This window comes from Thalia democratica, chromosome 8 (genome assembly GCF_965202585.1).
Source record: "Thalia democratica chromosome 8, ktThaDemo2.hap1.1, whole genome shotgun sequence".
NCBI lineage: Eukaryota > Metazoa > Chordata > Thaliacea > Salpida > Salpidae > Thalia > Thalia democratica.
In genome coordinates this window covers 11220806-11242460 of record NC_139172.1, presented here as the reverse complement: position 1 = coordinate 11242460, position 21655 = coordinate 11220806, and the positions used below count along the sequence as shown (strand labels likewise).

The 21655-nt window shown below is 25.1% G+C and overlaps 1 protein-coding gene across 1 annotated transcript; it reads left to right on the top strand.

The window, feature by feature from the left end:
* The first annotated feature begins 3802 nt into the window (after positions 1–3802).
* On the top strand, positions 3803–21294 carry LOC145842912 (serine/threonine-protein kinase PLK4-like). Its single transcript, XM_082950386.1, has 15 exons — positions 3803–3877; positions 7433–7782; positions 9144–9345; positions 10994–11090; positions 12513–12671; positions 13389–13651; positions 16132–16375; positions 17115–17267; positions 17439–17549; positions 17632–17756; positions 19139–19248; positions 19472–19709; positions 19994–20223; positions 20916–21105; positions 21198–21294. The coding sequence occupies exons 2-15, from the start codon at positions 7461–7463 to the stop codon at positions 21292–21294; spliced, it is 2541 nt and encodes an 846-aa protein (XP_082806512.1). The 5' UTR covers positions 3803–3877; positions 7433–7460.
* Positions 21295–21655: the final 361 nt, after the last annotated feature.

Below are 21655 nucleotides of genomic sequence, written 5' to 3'. Positions count from 1 at the left end.
ATTACATTAAAATATGGACAGATTTTATTGCAGCAATTCTACCCATAAAATAGTACCAATAAAAATACCGACCTTAAATTGCGTTGTACCCCCTATAACGTCATCATGCGTCGTCCCTGTTGAATTTGGCAAATTCGTAAATGTTTCGAGCTAGCTACGTCCATGCTTTATAGTAATATCAACATCTAAATATTTGTAGTTATTGCTGCAACGAAGTAGTTATACGTTTTCTAAAAGTTAAATCTGCTAGCCAACGAATACTTCTTACTTTAATTTAAAATATAAAGTTATGCATTTTTAGACAGAAAAAAGTTGTAAAAGGTACTGTATTAAATTTATAATGATGTTTTTAAATTTTTATTCTGTTGTTGCAAGTTTATAGTGATTTGTACTTTATACTCTGTTTTATTCATCATTAAGTGAAGTTTGACTAGATTAGCTGTACTTTTAAGATTCATAGTACGAACTTTAGTCATAAACTTTTAGTTCATCATTGCAGTAGATTCATTACTTATGACAAAAAGTATTTTTCTAAATTTTTACTTATTAATAACGCTACACTGCAACAATGCTTTTAGAATGTTCTGTTGTTGTGTTTTCCATTGAAACTAGATGAAAAGTATTTTAAATGTGTCCAAATTAAGCTACGTTACGTGCATAGTTATTCCAAGTTTAGCTACCTGTAAAATTACTGCCATCATTAAAAACAGACAAGTAGTGTAAGCTTTTTTCTGTCTGACATAGGTTTTTTTGCAGTTAATTTTTTCGTTCAAACTTTTAAACGTTTAGGAACTAGAGTGTCCTCTAAACTTGTTATATGTTTGGTTTTATTCCTTGATTTTAGGAGTTTATTAAAAAAAAAGAGTAATAATTAAAAAATCATAGCTTTAATTGTTATAGTTGTTATAATGAAACTTAAATTAACTAATATTACGAGCTAAATACCAACTAACTTTTATAGTTGTATCATTAAGCCTTAACTAAATAAAAATACACTCAAGTATAGTTATAGGCTTTAAGTAATATTTACAAAAATCAAAACAACTGTTTAACGCGTTTAAGCTATTAACTAAAATGAACATCTTATAGAACTGAGCAGTTTTTTACTGTTGATTGAGTTTTTACACACAGTTACTTTTTGGTTGTTCATCAGGCTAATAGCGTTGAGTCAACGCCGTTGATTATTAGATACATTTACATAATGAGTTTTGCGTTTTAATTACAAAATAATTAAAAAATCATATTATGTAAAGTTTTTGAACTTAATCATACAGTTAGTTACTTAGCCAATAGATAAGTTTATTAAACGATCGTTAACTTTGCTCAAAGAGCCATTTCCGCATTTAAAAAATACTTCAAACTTTAAAACCAAATATTCTCTTTGTTTTCAAAGTCAACTCTGAACTTTTTTTATTCGAAAGCGTTTCTTTGCCTTAATTTTGAAATAATTTCAATTAGATTTAGTTGTGACTTTTTGAGTGGGGCCCATTTGAGAAAAATGAGCTGTTTTGGAGATTTTTACTCATAAGGAATTTCAAGCAATAAAAAAAACTTTATTTTGTAAAATACTTATTAAAATTTGAAGTTTTTTAAAAAATGCTTAAATGGTTACTCAAACTAGGGTCTGCTGCAATTGTAAAGTTTTTGAAATGTTTTCATATATATTATTATGCAAATGAGGTAAAGTGATAATACAGCATATTACTGAGCACATCTATAGTCTATCTATACCCTTGTATGAAAGGTATGCATTGTCTTATAGTTTTGAGAAAGAGTTTATTTTAGAACTAAAGATAGCTATAATAATTCAAATTCTCTAAGCATTTCTCAAAATAATTTACCCAATTTCCAAACAACATTGTTTATTCGAAGGAGTTAATTTTTTTCCAATGCGTATATCGGCGTTTGTCTTTCAAATACGCGTCAGTTACATATTGTTTTGCTGGTTTAGCATTTACGATCAATGATGTTCAACATATGATGAATCGACGAATCAATGAATTGTCGACGTATTATCAAATTAAGCTCAAGCCTATAAACTACATCGAAGAAAATCAACATTGTTTAGTGAAAAATAGTCTATATATTCTTTGTTAAGCGATTGGAACATTTAGTTTCCGTCTAAATTGTTTCCGCCGTGAGAACCTTTGTTGTAGCAATTATTTCGTCAAGATTGTTAATATAGCATGCTTGTATTATTATAGATAACTTGTTTAATAACTTGTACAATTTATTTCATGAGGTTTAATAATTCTTTTTTTAGAATAAAATACTTGACATTAATTCAAAGTATTTTTTATTCATAACTTAGGAATAAGTTATTTTAGTTAGACCAATATTTGTAAATTTAGTACTGTAAGTTACTAGTTTACTAGGTGCGTAGTTTAGCTAAGTACTTACAGACCACATATTTAAGACCATAAAAATAACCAGTATAGTAAATACTCTCTGTGGTTCTACCCTTATCCCTAACCCGCCTTACCCAAATATCTAATAAATAAGCTGAAAAAAAAGTTTTATTCATAAAAAATAAAAATAAAAATAAGTAAAATACTAGCCAATTAGAAGCGACCTTAGAACTGCAGCCAACGCCTCGAGCTAAGTAAACGCTCGTGTTTATTAAAGAAGTTGAGGATTTTCGCAAAAGCTTAAAGCTCTGACTAAGCTGTTCGTTAATATTTGAAGCTTGAGCTTTAAAAATTTTGTTTAACGAATTGGTGGTTTTTTAAACAGCTAAGTGAACAAGTCAAGCATAAAGTTTTGGAGTAATTTTAAGTGTAAAATAAATTTTTATCACTAGTTTAGTATTTAAAAGCTTTGTGAAGTGACAATATATCTTCATAATTTACAAAGATATAAGTTTTATCATCATTTATGGACTGTTAATTTTTTTCAGTGATTCTTTAAAAAGTTTAGTGAAACATTTGGAAAAGTTCTTTTGCATTGTTTTTAAATTGCTTGACTTTTTTAAACTTTTTAAAATAATCATAATTTTTTTTTGTTTTGATTTTGTGATGAAAACTACTAAACTTGTAGATCATACTTTGTATTATTATAGCTTATTAAAATGTTATTTTTTAAACTTGTAGTATGGTTTATACACATTATACCAGGCATTCAAATGACAATATTTTTTTAATTGAAAGACCTAAAATAGCGCTTAACCTAAATTCCTTAAGGTATTTAGGTCTAAAGTTATGGGCTAGTGTTCTGAAAAATCTTAGCATTTTCAGAATGGTGAGTTTAAATACAGCTGAAAAAAAATCTTTTTAAGCCATTATACTGAGTAAATTGAAAATCCTTCATTTTATTTCATTTTTGTTGCATGTGGATGTTGCCTAATTGTGTTTAGTTGGTATTTGTCATGTGTTTTATTATAAATGTCTAGTTATTTTGTATCTATATATAAAATTGTGTAAATTTGAATTAAAAGTTTACAAATATATATTTTGTTTGTTTTTTGATTCGTTAAACAACTGTGGATTTTATATTGATTAAAGTTTATCAAGTTTTTGTTACAAAAGAAACTAGTTTGTCAAATAGCTTTAGTACAAAGTATAATTTTCTTCAATCTTAAAAAATAAAAATATGAAATAATAAAGGGTTTAGTTAAATATTAATAAGTTATTATAATTTCTTTCAATTTGTTAAGTCTAAGTATTTTAGTATTATTGTATTGCTGTTTACAATTTTTGTTGTAGGCAGTTATGAATACATATAAAAGTTAAAATTATCTTAAAAACCTTTTAATAGTATAATTTTTATGAATGAAGTTTGTATACTTAATTAAATTTTTACAGAATATAGTTACTTTAAAAATGCAGATAAAAAGAAGTTATTCAAAATTGCTCTAAGGTATCATATATTACGTTTTTAAGTAAGTTTATTCTATTGTTTTTAAATACTGGATTTTAAATAATCCATTATGCAGTTTAGTATTTTATTTAACTTGAAGAGGTCACAATTTTTTGTCACCAAAACCTGGTTGTGAATAGAATATTTAATTCACACATCTTTATTTAAATAAGCTCTTTACATTTCAGTAAGTTTAGCAATCATTTTTAGGTAAGACAAATAACTATATAAGTAATGCATTATAAACTTTTAAAATTAGTAACAAGAAAAGTTAAATATTTTTTTTGCACTTAAAATAAAACAAAATAGATAAATAAAAAATGATTTTTCAGTGTTTTAAACTAAGATATTTTTAATTATACAGAGAATGGGTAGTTTGTTAAACAATGACTGTCCTTAAAATTAATGGTACTGTCCATCCTCTATATTTCGGCCATGTTGGGCAAGGTTTTTTTGTAACTATGGTCTGATTAGCTTTTGACCAGATAATAAATTTTTTTATTCTTTACATAATCTACATATTTTGTATAAGCAATGCACATAGATAAATGATACGCATACTAAATTTTCTTTTATTTTAATGTATTTTCATATTTTTCATCAAACCAAACTATTAAAACAGAAAAAAAGTTAGCAAAACAAAACTTTTAAATCTTAAAATCAATTAAACAATTACAAATCAAACTGTAAAGAGTTTTATTTATATTGGTTTCAAGTTTTAAAGTGAAAACACTGATTTTAGTTAAGTTAATTTAATCCGATGTTATACCTAAGATGTATTGTATTATTTAATTATATTTATTATAAACAATTTTTTCACTTATTTGTTTAGTCAGTTGTAATACTTCTTAATTAAACAGAAATTTTATCTAAATTCATATAATTTTATAAAATAAGAAGAATTGTATGCCTTTAGCTAATCTCAAAATAAAAATAAAAATGAAAAGTTTAATTCAAGGAGATAAATACAAGTTTATTAGTTCATGAGTTTTTTTCATAAAGCATTGTTACTTTCAGTTAGTCAATAAAATTAATAATATCCTAAGTTACTATAAAATTCTGAAAACTAAAATAAACATGTATGATGACGTTTATGCTTACCTTAAGTTTACAAACTATATTTAATCACATAATATAAGCTACTTAAAACTGGTAAAAAAGCTTAAAGCTACTTTGAATAAAACTATTACAAAATATATTAATTTTTTTTTCATAACAGTAAATATTGTTTATAAATGCTAAAAAACATGTTACCAAAATTATAAATGCTTTGTATTTAAAAGACATAATAACATAAGTCTACTCTAAATGATACTACAACATACTTTTATTAAATTAACTAACTAAGTAGGATCTGAATACTAACTAACAATTTTTAGCTAATAAGTTTAAATTGTGGATTCTGACTAACATTAAAAGTATAATATATAAACTTCAATTTACAAATTATTAAGAAAAAAACACCAATGCTAATAAAATCCACTGGTGAAAAGCTTAAGGGCATAGAAGAGTAAGGGGTTTTTTACATGTTGATCTTATTCCAAAGATCTTCAACTTAGCTAACAGTTGCTTTTTACCAATTCTTATAATAAAATAATTTTTTGAGATATGAAGGGGCAAAGCTAGAAAGCTCAATAGGGTCCTCATGGAAGGGCTGAGTTAAAAAAACTATTATATTAAAAATATATTTTTCCTACAGTTTTTAAGCAATATTTCTCAAACTTTCTCAATTTAATCTTAACTTAATAATAAAATGTTCCTACAGAAGAAATGGTTAAAACTTTGGGTAAAAATATATATTTATATTTTTCCTAAATTAAAAAAAAAATTATCTTGTTGTATATTGAAATTTTTAATTTTTTTAAATATCACAATGGCTTTTTTCTTGTAATCAAAGGATCAATTCCTGAAAACTTGAGGTCAATAGCTTTTAAAATTAACAAGAAAATATGTTTTTAATGAGTTTTTAAATTTCTGAGGAAAATTAGCGGTGAAAAAGTTTCTATTTTATAAAAAAATACTTATAGTTCATACTTTAAGCTTTATAGAAATGCCAATGTAAAATTTTGGATTAAGCCTTTAACCCTTTATACCCTTAATTCTGCTTTGGATGCAACTATAAAAATTTTCTACTAAATTATCCAATAAACTTACAAAATAAGATCAGAATTTTTTTTAAAGGTAGTGCTTTTCAAAATAGTTCTATTTATTTTTGAGTTCTGCCTTTGTGTTTTTTAGATGTTAACTTAAGTTGTAAAAAAGTTGATAAAAAACTTATATAGACTAAAACTAGAAGCTTTAGGTATACTTTAGACAATTTATAATTAAGAGATTCTGATCTTATTTAGTATCTCTATTTGATAGTTTATCAGCAAATTTGTTATATAGTTTCATCCAAAGCAGATTTATGTTTATGTTTTCATTAAAATTATAATAAAATAACTTCTACTGATTTTTACAGGTTTTATAGTTAAAAATAGGTGAACTACTAAATTTAAGTAATTTTAGTAATTATTTTTTTACAGTTAAAGTGTGTTGATTCGTCACACAGAAAAATATGTTGGTACAATAAAGGGAGATTACTGTATAATTTGTTTTAAATTATATTCCAGTGAACTTGTTTCAGTAAAATCTTTTGTTAGCAAACGATTAAATCTATATTTTGAACAGTTATTTTCAATTTTATTCAGTAGATTAAATACTTTTTTAGTGTTTATTAGCAAGCTTTACTGACCTTTAGTAGAAACTGTTAACAAATTTCTTAAACAGTTTAATTTATTGTAGCTTTAAGCTTTTTTACCAGTTTTCATTACATTTTGTTATGTGTTTAAATATAGCTTGTAAACTTAAGCTACGCCTTAATGTTTCGAATTTTTGTTTTTATTCTAAGAATTTTATTGTAACTCAACATCTTATTAAATGATAATTTTTTTTATATTAAGATATATTTTAATTAACAAATTTGAATAAGAAGTATAATAATTGACAATCTTAATAGCTAGAAACATAGTATAGTGTTAAACTTGGCATTGGTATTTTTTTTCTCTCTTTGATAAAAGATCAACTTGAGAACTTTAGTTTTTTTTATTCGATATTAGAAAAGTTTTAGATAAAAAATTAACATAAGTTAAATTGAATATTTTTTAAAACACTATTTTAACTGTAGTAAATACTAACAAATATAAAATGGACACAATGGTCTGAAAAGACGGCCTAGCAGAAATTGTTTTTTAAATAATTTTTCACAATAGTTGACTAAAAAATCAAGTCTAATACTTAATTCTTTTTTATTTAAATTTTGAAGTGTACAGAATCATAAAAGAAATTACAATTTACAACACTTGTATTCGCAAAGAATAAAAAGTACATAAATGTATGTTCCAAGTTGTAATTAATCAAGTTTTTTTTTAACTTATACAAATATTTCAAAATTTTATATATTTCAAGTAATTTTTTTTTTAAAGTTTATTAAAAGTAAAGTGTTTTAATATATTTAAACAATAGCTAACATTACTTGTTTAGTTTTGTTTTAACATATTTTACAAAAAGACATAAGCTATATTGAATAACATTTTAGGAAAGAATAAGAAATCTCTTTTAACAAGATGACCTACAAGCATAATGACTTCACTTTTGGTAAAGAAGTTGGTAGAGGTGGTTTTGCTAAAGTTTTTAAAGCTACACACAAAACTACTGGAATTGATTATGCAATTAAGCTAATAAATAAAGTTGAAATGATCAAGAAAAGATTTGAAAGTAGAGTCAAGAGCGAAATTACAATCCAACTTCAAATGGAACATTCTAATATTCTTCAACTCCATGATGTTTTTGAAGATGAAAATTATGTCTACTTGCTACTTGATTACTGTCCTAATGGAGACCTAAGCAAGTATATGAAAAACAATGGAAAACTTTCAGAATATCAAGGTTAAAAATTTAAAGTACTGCTAAGTATTACTTTATGTATAAAAAATAAATACAATATTATTATGAAATTAGTATATTGATTATAATATCAAGTACGATTATTTGAAAACTTAAATATTTTTAGTTTAATTAAAGTATATCAAAAATATTGTTTAATATCATAATTTTACAACAACAGTTAAAGAAAACATTTTGAACGAGTGTTTAAGTTTTATGTTATATTGTTATTATTTTTTATTATAACTTCTAACATAAACTAGTGTCAAAACTTGTTTCATTATAATAAAGATAAATGATTACTTTTAACAACGAGTTTAATGAAATGATTTGGTTTAAAAAGTGTTTATATATTTTTATATAAAAGTACAACTACTTTTTAACTTGTCTACAGCTGTTTCAGCGCTTAAAGGCGTCTCTTCAGAGGAAATATAGTTTTATTGGATTTTTTATTTATTTTACAATTATATTCACTTTAACGTAATAAATGTGCTTAGCCTATTTTTAAAAACACTTTTTGTACAAGTAGAACTGTTTTTTGTTTAGTATTGTTTGTTCTTAGTTTTGTTTTGTTTTTATATTTAGTTATGGTTTTTTAATGTTTTTTTTAATGTATACATTATAGTTATAGAGGCAGGGTTTTTGTCTATTTTTTGTTTAGTGCTGGTTCTTTTGTGATATCTTGATTACGTATTTTCAAAGCTACTTAAGTTACACGTTTTTTGATTTTGTTTCAGTTCTGCAAAGTATCTCACAATTTAACTAACAGATTTTGTTTAAAACAATTTACTATAGTTTAAAATGGGAGATACTTTGCAGAACTAAAACAAAACCAAAAAATAAAACATGAAATTTATTTAGTTTGGAAAAATACGAATTCGAAAAATCAAAATAAAAAATAGCACTAAAAAGAAAAAAAAAAGACAACAACTCTGTCTCCATAACTATAATATGTACATAAAAAAACAGTAACTAAAATTATAAGAAAAATAAGAATAAAAACAAAAAATATTTTCACTTTTACTAAAAGTGTTTTTAAAATAGGCTAACCAAGTTTATTTAGTATGTTATAGTATGTATTTGAAAAAAAAAACTTATCCCAATAAAACTTTATTTGCTCTACAGAGACGCCTTTAGGCGTTGAAACAGTTGTATGCAAATTTAAAAGTAGTTGTTTTTTATAAATAAATATTTATCTCTGCAATTTGCATGGAAAACTGTGACATTTGTTAGTTAAAAAAACAATTTCTAGCATATGTATGTATATACTTAATAACATGGTTATTATAACTTGTTCTTCTAAATAACTTAAAGTCTCAATATTTGACTGATATGTCTTATTTACGATAAAAACTAAACGACAGCAAGGAATTTCATGGATCAACTAGTCAGTGGTTTGTTGTACTTGCACAAATGTCATGTTATACACAGAGATTTAAAACTTGCAAATTTACTGCTTGATGAACATTACAATGTCAAGATAGCAGATTTTGGTCTCGCTACTGTACTTCAAAATGTTGAAGACATGCATCATACAATGTGTGGTACACCTAACTATATGGCAAGGTTCTTAATGATTCAAAGAATATGATATTACATTCGTTTTAGTTAAAAAATAAGTTTTTTGACAATGGCATACAAAACGAATATAAGATGTATTTTCAAGACGTAGAAAATGAATAAAATAAGTAAGATAAGCAAAATATCTAGTTTTTAAATTGTAATAATGAAAGTTTAATTTTAAATTATGTAATATGTTAAATCATAAGACGCGCGGAAAGTTATAGAAAACATTTTGTTTTATAAAACTGATAAATTTACTTAAACAAACGTTATTATCTTAACTTGTTTAGTAAGAATAGACTAAAGTAAAATCTGTATAAAAAATTTTTAAAGCTAACAAATAAAACCAAAAAAAAATATTGCAAAAGTTTTGTATATGATATTCAATTCGAGAGTTGTTATCAGGGCATTAAACTTGGTGTATGATTCGATAACCGAAAGGTTTTTTCTACACCAGGTACTTAGACAAAACTTTAAGCGCTTTTTTTCTTTTAATAAGCAATATATAATCCAAATTAATTTATTTTTAAACATATTTCTAACCCTAAAACTTTGTATAATAGTAAGTCTTTTTAGTATATAATCTCAAGTTTAACAAAAGGGTTGATCATACCAATTCAATAATCAGGCCACAAGTTTCGGTAGACTGAGACCATTTTTCGATCGTGACTGACTGATGAGGCCTAATAAGGACGAAACCGGTTTCAGTCTACCGAGAGCTTGTTGTCTGATGATCGAATTGTTATGATCAACCCTTTTGTTAAACTTGAGCTTGTTCACGGCATACGAAAGTCCAGGCTTCTGCTCTGCAGACTTTCGCCATTGTTTTTGTTGTTTAGTATAAATTACGAGACATTAATTACTATAAAAATGATTACTAAAATGTTGTTCAATATACCTATAAAACAAGGAATTAAATAAATTTGTTACATAAATTTTAAAGACAAATTTTATAAGTCGATATTTACATACTGATATTGAATATCTATTGAGTATTTTATAAAACTTTCAAGCATAGATTAATAGTAAATTTGTTTTAAAATTGTAAACTATCAGTTATGTTGTACGCTAGTTTTGTAAGTTAAAAAATTTCGAAATTAAAGTGCTTAAAACTTTTTATTGAGTTTTTTACAAAAAATATCTTTTTAATTATATCAAGTATAGTTTTCAAAATGTAGTAAATTATAAAAATATAATTTTTTATTAAAATTCTGTTGTATTTTAAATTTTTATTAGTTTCCGGTTGTAAACCGATATTTTTGTTAATTTAGTAGGTCTTACTATTCAGTATTTTTGTTATTTTAATTTTACCTGGCTTATGAATATATACTCGTATATAATAGTATCAGATTACACGCAATAATTTCAACAGCCGGCATTAACGAAATTTTTTTTATTAAGTTTAAACTTGCCCATTGTTGGCGGTTATGCAACTCTGACATCTTGTGTTCATTACTTAGTCGTTGCGCATGTAATATTTATCGTTAGCTGGATTATTTATTTAGTGTTCTAATTTACTTAAAACTTTTTTGCTTCATTAAATGGTTGAAATAAATAAAGAATATCTGTACAAATTTTAATGGAAATCTAATTAATCATTTTTAACTAAGTGTTTACATTTTCTGTTTTTTATGCTTAAAAATGATAATAGAGAAACGGTTAGTGGAGATGGGCATGGTCTTGAATCTGATGTTTGGTCACTTGGATGTTTATTATACACTTTTCTTGTTGGTAATCCCCCATTTGATGTCAGTTTACTGTTTTTAATAAAAACTAATATTTGAATGTTTCTTTTTACTTTTAAAGTATTATGTTAGTGAAATTTAAATAAAGTTTTTTTTGTCAATTTTTTATAACAAAACTAAAAAATTAACTTTTATACTTTCATCTTTATAAATAGCTAAGCAATCACTTTTAAACTATAAAGAATTTAAACTTTGTTTTTAGGTTTGTTAATTATGTTATAAATTTAAAGTTACTTTACAAAGTGTACTGTAAAAATTATAGAATACATTTAATTGTTCAAACTAAAAGTGTATAAAAAAGCTTTGTTAAGTTTATAATTTTTAATTTTATATGTAAAAACTTTTATATAAATTACTTGTATAAATAGTCTAATACGGAACTTTTTCATGTTTTGCAGAATGATAATTTTAAAACTACCAGCTCTATTTACTTATAGACTTTATAATTTCTATTTGAACATTCCTTTTGTTTTTTTTTTAATTCAATTATTACTTGTTTGATAAATAGCTGTAGATTAGATTAAATCATTACTCAATATTTTATAAATTGAGATAATTTTTCAACTTAAGTTTTAAAAGTACTTTTTTTAATAAAACTAATATTGTTTCTATATGATAGAATAGTAACACAGGTCGACCGAGTTTAAGTTTAAATTTTATTTGCAAAAACATTACGTTAACAATCTAAAAATCTGTCAAGCTGTGTTATTAATTCAACATGGAGAAACGTTATTATGATTTTGCTTTATAGTAAAACAGTAAAAGATCTATACTTCAAAGAAAGAAATTATTTTTTTTTTTTTAAACTTCAATTTGCAAACATAGTTTTTCTAAAAGAGCTCATCAGTGTAATAAATAAATCTTATTCAAATAGAGTTCTGTACTTATGTATGATATGATAATAAATTATGAAATTCACCACACAACCAACAATTAAAAAAAAATTGGCCATCAACAACAAATTAGATATTTTTTGCGCCATCGATGATAAATAATGAACTTCACCACACGACAAACAATCATTATTTATTCGTTATTTGTTATTGATGGCGCGAAACATCTCAACTTTGTTGATGATGGCCGACATAATTACTGGTTTTATGTAATATGATATAAAAAACAACTTTTAATGATTTTGCTTACAATTTTTTCAGTGGTTATGTCACAAGATAACAAAATAAGATTAGATTTATCAAGTAAAACCTTACAAAATTTAATAACACAAACATTTTGACGTATTACAAAAAATATTTAGTTTGTCAATCTTTAAAAATGCTAATGTAAAATTGTTTTAAGTTATAGACTTTTATACTTCGAAAAAAATTTATATTTTGATTATGTTGTAGGGTTGTCAAATTTTTTTAATAAGAATTGATTAATAAAAAGTAATATAAACATTTAATAATGTTTATATATAATTAATAGACAAATGTAGTAAGATCAACATTGAAGCGTGTAGTTATTGGAGACTATGTCATTCCCGAACACGTCAGTAATACAGCTACTGATCTTATAAAAAAGTTACTTATGAAAAATCCTCAGGATAGAATTACTCTTGAAGAAATAATTGACCATCCATTTATGGTTTGTAAACAATTGATCTAATATTTTTTTTGCAATATATATTAAGAGCACAAAGTTATTTTAATAATGTAACACTTTTAAATTACTAGTATATCTTAAACTTATGCTGCAATTTCGTTTTTTTTTTTTTTGATAAGTATCCAATGACTTGAGATATTTACAATAAAATTTTATGATTGTCTGCATAATTAACTAGTAAAAATATATCAAATAATTGAATAAAATAAGTTATTTCAAATTTTTTTAAAAAGTAACTAAAGTACGTAAAAATGTTCAACAGTAGTTTATTAACATGACTTCAAAAAAAAAATTAAAATAATTTTGAAATACAGTTGTTGTTATAAATACAGCGTTTTGTTTTAATGATGGTTGGATAATCAACCTAAAGAATAAATACAACCTAAAGAAAAGTGACATTCTTGATTTTAGTTAAAAAAAGCTTTTCGACTATTGATAATTAAAAAAATTTAAAGTTCTTACACTGTTTGTGCTGGTATCAAATTCGTTAAAATTAACGCTTAAAATATACTAGTATTTTTAAATATCTTAGGAATTTCCAAGACCTATAATAAAAGATATGAATATATGTATTGGTATATAATAAATACATTTTATATATAACGTTAGATTTGTTTTAGTTGCTTTTTAGGAATTTTATTATGAGTTAACATTATATATTTATTTAATGAGTTAAAAGTAATAATTTTTTCTTTGTAGAAATCATCATCATATGTAGAGCGCTCAACTTCTCTAGACAGCGGAAATCAAACCTTGTCAAGTGGTAACTCGAGTAGAACTCCATCTTACAAGCCTGTCTTGCATGGAAACTTTTTGGATAATTTGTTAACTGAAAGTCGGCAGATTGAATTAAATGATGCCAATGAAATATCAGGAAGTAGAAGCTCTTGGTCACAAAAAACCAAATCGCGAGTATGTTGTGATCAACTTCCAGCTAGACCAAACATTCACACTTCCCACAAGTAAATTTTTAATTTATTTGTGTAAAATAGTTTTTTTATTTAAATATGTAAACATATGGGTTTTTAAAAAAATGCAAGTTATAAATTTACCACTTAAAAAGTTTTCCACATGGAAGATGTTATAAAGTACATTGTTTGAAATATAAAATTAGTTTTCGAAGAAACTTTCATGGAGACAGTACTCGGGTTTCTGAAAATTTTAAAATGTCTCATAAATGGCACACTGTTAAAATTTCGCGCAGTAAATATTACCAAAGACCCAATAACTTTTTATATTTTTAAGCAGATCAATAGTTACTTTATTATGTTAATATTGATGATTTGTGTGCATCTACAGCACTTAAAGCTTTTTTCGTTATATTTATGGCACCTTTATGATGTTTTATCATATTTTTTTTCCATTCAACGCAACATTAGTTTTTATAAAACTTGAGTGATAAACTATATATGAAATAATTTCCAAATAATAACTTAGTTTTTCACTAGTTTTTACTAATAAAGTCTGAGCAAGACTTATTATATCAGACATTTATATATTATAAATTATAATTATATAATAAGATATTATTATATCGATAGCCAAGGAAGTAATACAGTAAATCACAAGTGTTACAGCTGTGATGAAAGGGCAACTAACTTATGCTTAGGCCTTCAAGACTTCTCCATATAATTAAGAAAAGTATTTTTTATGTGTCTCTTTAAGATAAATATACAAAATTTAAAGTTAGTCGTTTGCTTTTAGAGATCCTAGCGAAGCAAGTTTGCTTGATTATAGTATTGTATGAATATAGTGTAATATATAATAAGAAAAATTCACAGTACTCTCTCTTTATTAAACTAACATATGTTTCTGTGTGTTAACAAGTTAACACGTTTCAACGAAGCTCTGTGAAAAAATAAATACTGTAGGAAAAGAATAGAAGCTAGATAGGTGTATATGTGTGTTTAATAAAGATAAGCATAATTACTATAGATTAATAGTTAATCATAGATACAATATATGATGTTATATCCGACTGTTATAAAACTGTATCGTGTTTGTAATGTTAAAATCTGAATTGTATTAAAAGCAAAGTTAAATACAAATTCTAATAACAAATCAAATTATAAACTACTTACATGTAAGTACAAGAGATACTAAACACAAAACTAAATGGTTGTTAAGTATGCAAAAAAATTTAATAATAATTACGTCACAATATTATGTTCCAAAACATTACTAAACTAAAATGCATTTACATTTCATTTTTAAACAGGTAGTCTATTTTTATTTCCAGAAAAATCAGCCAGTCACTTTAATTAAACAGAGCTCTCACAAATAATTTGAATGCATAATAAATAAGAAGTTATGTTATTAAATCCATATATTATAGATAAAAGGAAGTAAAACAACAAACTTTAGTTTTTGAATTAATAAACTTAAACTAAAGTCCCAATTAATTGTAGTTTAAGATATTTAGAGCTATAAAAACTTTGGGTAATATAAATCTCCATAGTATTAGTAATGCTTAAATCTAAATTATAATATAAGTAAACTAAAATACAAATTAAAGAACAAATTAAAATGTGAACTATACTTACATGCAGATCCAAAAGACACCACCAAAATTGTTATTAAGTGTTCAAAATTTTGAATAATAACAAAGTCACAACACCTTGCCCAAAAACACCCCAACTTAAATTGCATATACATTTCATAAATAGGAAGATAATTAGTTATTATACTTATAGAAAAAAAAAACAGTCGGGTACTATAATAAAACAGATCTTTTACAGTTATTTTGAATATATAATCCATAAGAATCTATGTTTAATGTAAATGTAAAACAACAAGGTAGTTATCTGCAGTAAAAAAACCACTTGCCGATCTATCGTGCGTAGTAGGTAAAAAAGCACAGTTTATCTGTAATTTGTTACAGGCTTCCAATTAAATTTGGAACTTAACACATGAATGAACATAAGAAATATAGTTGAGTGAGAGACAAAAACCAGATAGGAGAATGAGGGGTGACATGTAAAAAAAATTAAAACATGAAAAGTGAAAGCGCCAAGATATTTTTTGAAGCAGTTTGTGCAATTAAATAGATAGATATTGCGCTTTTTTTGATTGTTCCACGGTGGTCTGCAATCCGTCGGAAAACATGCCTCCATGTGATCACCTTATAATATATTCGATCACTTATTTAATTGATTTAATTTTAAAAGTTCAAAATAATTGATTAAAAGTTATTGTTATTTCTGTAATATGTGCGTGAAATTTTAGCAAGAAAGTTATATATCGGTCTTTTTTTAGATAACCGACTTGTGTCAGTGTGTCCATAAAAGTTTCTTCAAAACAGCTAAAATCATGCACACGGTCTTTTTTAAGTTACTTCCAAAAAAAAATGTTTATGTCGAAAATTCAAAAGTTGATTTTTAATAATTACAAAACATATATTCAATCAATAAAGAATATTAATCTTAATAAGTTTTTACTAAAGGTCAGTAGAAGAAGATCATATGATTTCTACCATATCTCAAAACTTAAGTAATTTGTTCAATCAAAATAGTAAACAACTGACAAAAAGCAGACGAAGATATTCTCAATCCCCACAAAGATTTGTAGTAGATGAAAAAGAAAAACCATTTAATTCATCTGCACCTAGTTTCAGTCATTCTGATGATGAGCATTCTATGCCTCAAACCAAAAATGACTTAAACAAAAGAAATAAACGCTATTCACATGTTTGTTTAAAAATATTTTTTTTATCACTAACCAGATTTCTAAACTCGTAAACAATCAGTAACAATTTTTTGTTGTTGACTTTATTGCATGTTTTGAAAATTTAGAGACTTTTTTTACAGCATGGAGCGTTTTGCTTATTTAAACGCATTGACCTTGAGCATGCTTAACAGGAATCAGCATGCTTCAATAACTCATAGGCTAGTTTTCCTATTGATAATTGCTCAAGGATCGTACTGTTTAGAAATAAGTCCTCCGCGGCACGCAGTTATTCAGAATAATTGTAGAAATAATTTTAAAATATAATTTTACATTAAAAGTATCATGAAATAAATGATAATGAAGCACTAGTAATTAGTAATTTTTAAATAGGAGCCTAATTTTAATTTTACCACAATTTTTTTGTTGTTGTTTTGGCTGCAGTTTGCCGACCCCTGTTTTAGAATAATAATGCTCATTAGTTATGAGTTTAGCTTAAATATAGTATTTACAAGAACAGTTAAGTTTTGTGTAGTTTTTAATTTCATAGTTGCTGATTTATTAAATTTGTTAATAAAATTATGTTTAAATATTTTATCTAAACTGTTATAACAAAACAAAGATTGTTGTTAGTTACTTTATTAAAAAAACATTAAAAAAAATATGATCAGTGAAATCTCGTATAAATTGAGTTTTGGTACTCTTTTTTATAGATTCTCAAATGAAAATAACTTATAGCATTAACAAGTATATTTTTAACAGAAGTTTGAAAGTACAAAAAACTCACGTACTTATACAAAGCAAGAGCAAAATACTCCATCTTTTGAAGTGAAGACTAACAATAGATTGATTGATGAAATGTTGATTAATACATCAAGATTGTTGCCTGCCAGACATCGTAACAAAAACACTATTGTATGTATTAATAAATGACTTGTTAACTTTTTAGTTTTATGAATCTCATATTTTAATATGTACTACTATTTATTTTTTACCAAAAGTTTATTCAGTTTAATAATAAATGAGAATCTTTAATTTTTTAAAGTATTAATTTTAACCTATGATTACATTATCAAAAACTTTTAGCTTACTATTCTCCAAAATGGATGGGCTTGTTTAGAAATTATAAAAAGTTCAAATCAACTGGAGAGTGTGTATGAAGTTCTACTCGTTTCAAAAGATGGAAACTTCGTTAAGGTTTTTTAATTACACTAGTATGATATTAACAAACATTCTGTTTGAATTATTTGTTTATTAAAACATTTTATATAATTTTTAGACTTTCAAACCATCAAAGAACACTGTTATCAAAGATTCACCAATTGAAACTCCAGATTCAGCGTTAGAGTTTCACAAAGATTGTCTCCCTGAAAAATATTTTAATCACTACAAGCTTTTGTACAAGTATGTAAAAAATATGTTAATTGATGTGTAATTTTTACTAAACAAGTTCTCTTCAATTTGTACTAAACATTTTCATTACTTTTAAACAATGACGTCGCGTGGTGCAGAGAATTAGAAAATTCTCCAAACTTAAAACTTTTATTTTAAACTAATTCAAGACCTTTTATATTACAACTACATCAATTTTTAAACGTAACAAAAATAATTTCTCCTCTAGTCTTATTGTCCTCGCGTTGTAATGAATTTTTAATAATGGTTATCATTTTTAATTTACTTGGTGCTGAAGTTTATGCAGCTCCAGCACTAAGCCATTTAACAAATTTTTGTGTTGGAAATTAGTATGCGTTTTAAAATGCAACTGTCACAGATTGAGCTTGCAGCTTCAATATTGCAAAAGTTTCGTTAGAAAAAAAAAACACTTAGCAGTTTAGATAGAAAAATTCACGACGGTCATGTATACATTTGGCTGTTTTATTGTATAACTTCATGACTACATAACTTTCTTTTTTTAAGGTAATATAACAAATTGTAAATAATTATAAAGCTCAATGCCTTAGCTTTAAAATAATTAAAAAATCATTGAGTCGGTACAGTTGAAGCAGGGCACCATATAAAGCAGCGTCTTTAAAAGCTTCAACTCCATAACTGAAACTTTTTCTACTTTTTTTTTTTCTAAGTGGAACAACAGCTTCAGCGTTGTTCCTTCCTACTGTATTTCCTTCCTACTAAAACTTATCAGGTACACATAGCCACTGTATCAGTCTTATCAAACGGGATTCAGTGCTTCTGTACTAAATGGTCCTTTTGTGGGTACAGTCTGATCTCTGTTTGGTTCAGTACAATGCTTATTGTATGATTACGAAAAACGTCTTAGGTTTCTGACGATAGCTAAAAACATTGCTATAATAATCATTTTTCTAAAGTTTTTTTTTACTTAAGAATCATTAATTATGCAGATTTTACAAAGTATAATGTTTCATTTAAAAGTTTTAGAAAAATGTTCTAGATAGTTATCTATTATTAAGTGTAAACTCTGAGCATAATATTTTTTTATACTGAGAAGTTAAACTGATTGTTGGCTAAACTTAAAAGTAGTTTGTGCAATATCCATTAAGCATAGCTTTATAAAACATGAATATAAAGTAACAGACAAAAGCTCTAAATTTAGTCGAAAAGTTCTGATTTGAACATTTTTGAAAATATACATCTAATATATAAACATATACAAGTTTATACTTTCTTAAGTTGTTTCTTATTTTAGAAGAAATTTACTGTATAAAAATATATGATTATCACTTAATAGAATAATAGTTTTTTTTACCTTTAAGTAGAGTTTATTTCAAGTTTATAGTATTAAATTATCTAAAATCGAATTAAAACAGGTATGTAGAAATTGTAAGATCTCAAACAGCTAAAATAACAATTTACACTGGACAAGCTAAATGTATACTAATGGAAAATCTATTTACATTTGAAATTTACTTTTATAATGGTGCGTTTATTTATTTTTTAACTACATATAAATTTAGTAAAGTATTTTATTATAACTAATTTCCATTTTTTAGTCTTTTTCTAACAAAAATAATTATTTATGTTTATTTTGTAAAAATAGTAACAAAAAAACAAGCTATTTTTATATATATTTATAACCAAGCTATGTATTTAACATTTAAGTTTGTATTAAACTCTAAAAGTACTTATTATTTTTCTTTTAGGTGTAAAGTTATCGAGCTCAAAAGGAAAAACAGAACTATCAGATGGTAACGAGACCGTAACTTCACAGCTTGACCTACTTGATTTTTATAATGATGCTTATGTGCCTAAAAGATACTCAATTTTTGTTGATATCGGAAGAAAAATACGCGAAGAAGTTATAGAGTTAAATGAAAAGTATGAAAAAATAACCGAGCATTTTAGCAGTCTAGGATCTGTTTTTCCTCTCAGAATAGGAAGGTTTAAATATTTACCTTGATCATTACTATCGTTTAAATTTAAGTGTCGTGTACAAATTTTCAGTATTTTAGTTCGGTAGAAGTTAAAAAAATACTGCTGTTACTAAAACAAGATAGTGCTAAAAAATTATATATCAATATTTTTGTTGGCTTTAAATGGTATTCTTTTTTTTTTTGCAAAGTAATTAACATGTAATGCAACAGCTTTAAGTACATTATAAATCTGGCAATTTGGTGGTTTTTGAGTTGATATTATTGTTATTTTCTAAACTTAAACTATTTTAGGATACCTTCTAATATGAAAACCAAGTTTTTGCAACAAAAAAGCAGTAATGTTACTAATGAGAAAATTGTTGTGACACAACAATCTCCCCAACCAACTCAAGTTTCTATCAAAGTGAGTGAGTCACTCATGTCATTCAAATCACAACAGGAAAACAAGAAAATTTCAACTAAAGAATGCGAACCATCTGTTGTAAATCCAACAATGGACCGTTCTGCTCATTCAAAAATCGGTTTGATATTATGAACTGCTTAAAAATATCACTTAACTTTAGTTGTTTTTAAAAAAAGCTATAAACAATTTTAACTGTTCAAAAATATAGGTTTAATTGTTTGCTAACAAAAGATCCTAGTGAAGTAACTTCACTGGAATATAAATAAAAACAAATTGTACAGTAATCTTCCTTTATTGTACCAACATATGTTTCTGTGTGTTAACGAATAAACACACTTCTACTGGGTTCTGTAAAAAAATAATTACTTAATTACTGTAATGAAAGAATAGAAGCATAGAATAATTATGTTTTGTTGTGTAATTTAGCTTACTTTACTTATTTTAGACTTAATAATCACAAATATCATATAGTTTTATAACAGTCGGATTTAATATTGTATTTTACCTATTATTAACTATTATCTGTAGAAAATATTTTATTTTAATGAAAACATGTATACACCTACTTTATACTATGCTTCTATTCTTTCATTACATTAATTATTTTTTACAGAACCCAGTTGAAGTGTGTTGATTCGTTAACACACAGAAACATATGTTGGTACAATAGAGGAAGATTACTGTACAATTTTTTTTTATAAACAATTTTAATAAGTTTCAAAAAATGAAAAAAAAATTGTTATATATGTTTACAGTAAATATTTTAACTTGTTTGTGATGTTTCATACGAATCAAGTATATTTTTCTCAGATGAAGATTTAGTTCAAGATACTAGTTGTATTGTGAGGAAAATAAAAGTTGGTAACTCAAAAGTCCATTATTTAAAACAAGGTAGTAAGGATATGTTGTGGGTAAGGTATCAAGATAATAGTCAGATACTTATTGATGGATGTAATATTTTCCCTGTCAAGTATAAATTTTCTGATGGTGAAACCAATGCGTTAGTTTGTGTTTTTTTTCATAATCTTATGAAAACTTTTCAAATAATAATTTTAAATTTACAAAATTATATATATTCACTTTTGTTTTTAGGTACGACAAGTTTGTCAAGCTACCACCAGTTGTAAAAGAGACTTTATCAGGTCTTGAAAATATTATAGCAAAGACTAGATTTCACCATGTACCTTGAAGAAACTTTAGTTTTAAGTAAAGAATTTTTGTATTTATATACAAACAAAAGTAATTCAAAGATGATAAGTTTAAAAAAGACTTTGAAAAAGAAGAACTCAGAGAAGTACTAAAAACTGTACAGTCTATAAATCGGAAAATAGTTAAAATAATACTTGAAATGTACCGTTTTGCCACATAAACTTTTAGCTTTAGTAGTACCTAGTCTATGTTTTTCAAAGCTAAAAGCTCGTTTAAGAGATGTTATGAATTGTTTTATTGATTTATGATTAGCTTAAAGTATTTTTTCATTGTGAATTTTCTTTGAAACCATTAGTTTTTTGTTTAAAACATTTTAAAACTTTTTGTTTGTTGTTTATTTT

What these genes read in the sequence shown, in the direction of transcription:
- LOC145842912 (XM_082950386.1), top strand. Translation starts at nt 7,461, where the DNA reads ATGACCTACAAGCATAATGACTTCACTTTTGGTAAAGAAGTTGGTAGA. An exon ending in TAATTGACCATCCATTTATG is followed by an intron (nt 12,672 to 13,388) that starts GTTTGTAAACAA and finishes TTTTCTTTGTAG; the next exon opens with AAATCATCATCATATGTAGA. An exon ending in AACATTCACACTTCCCACAA is followed by an intron (nt 13,652 to 16,131) that starts GTAAATTTTTAA and finishes TTTTTACTAAAG; the next exon opens with GTCAGTAGAAGAAGATCATA.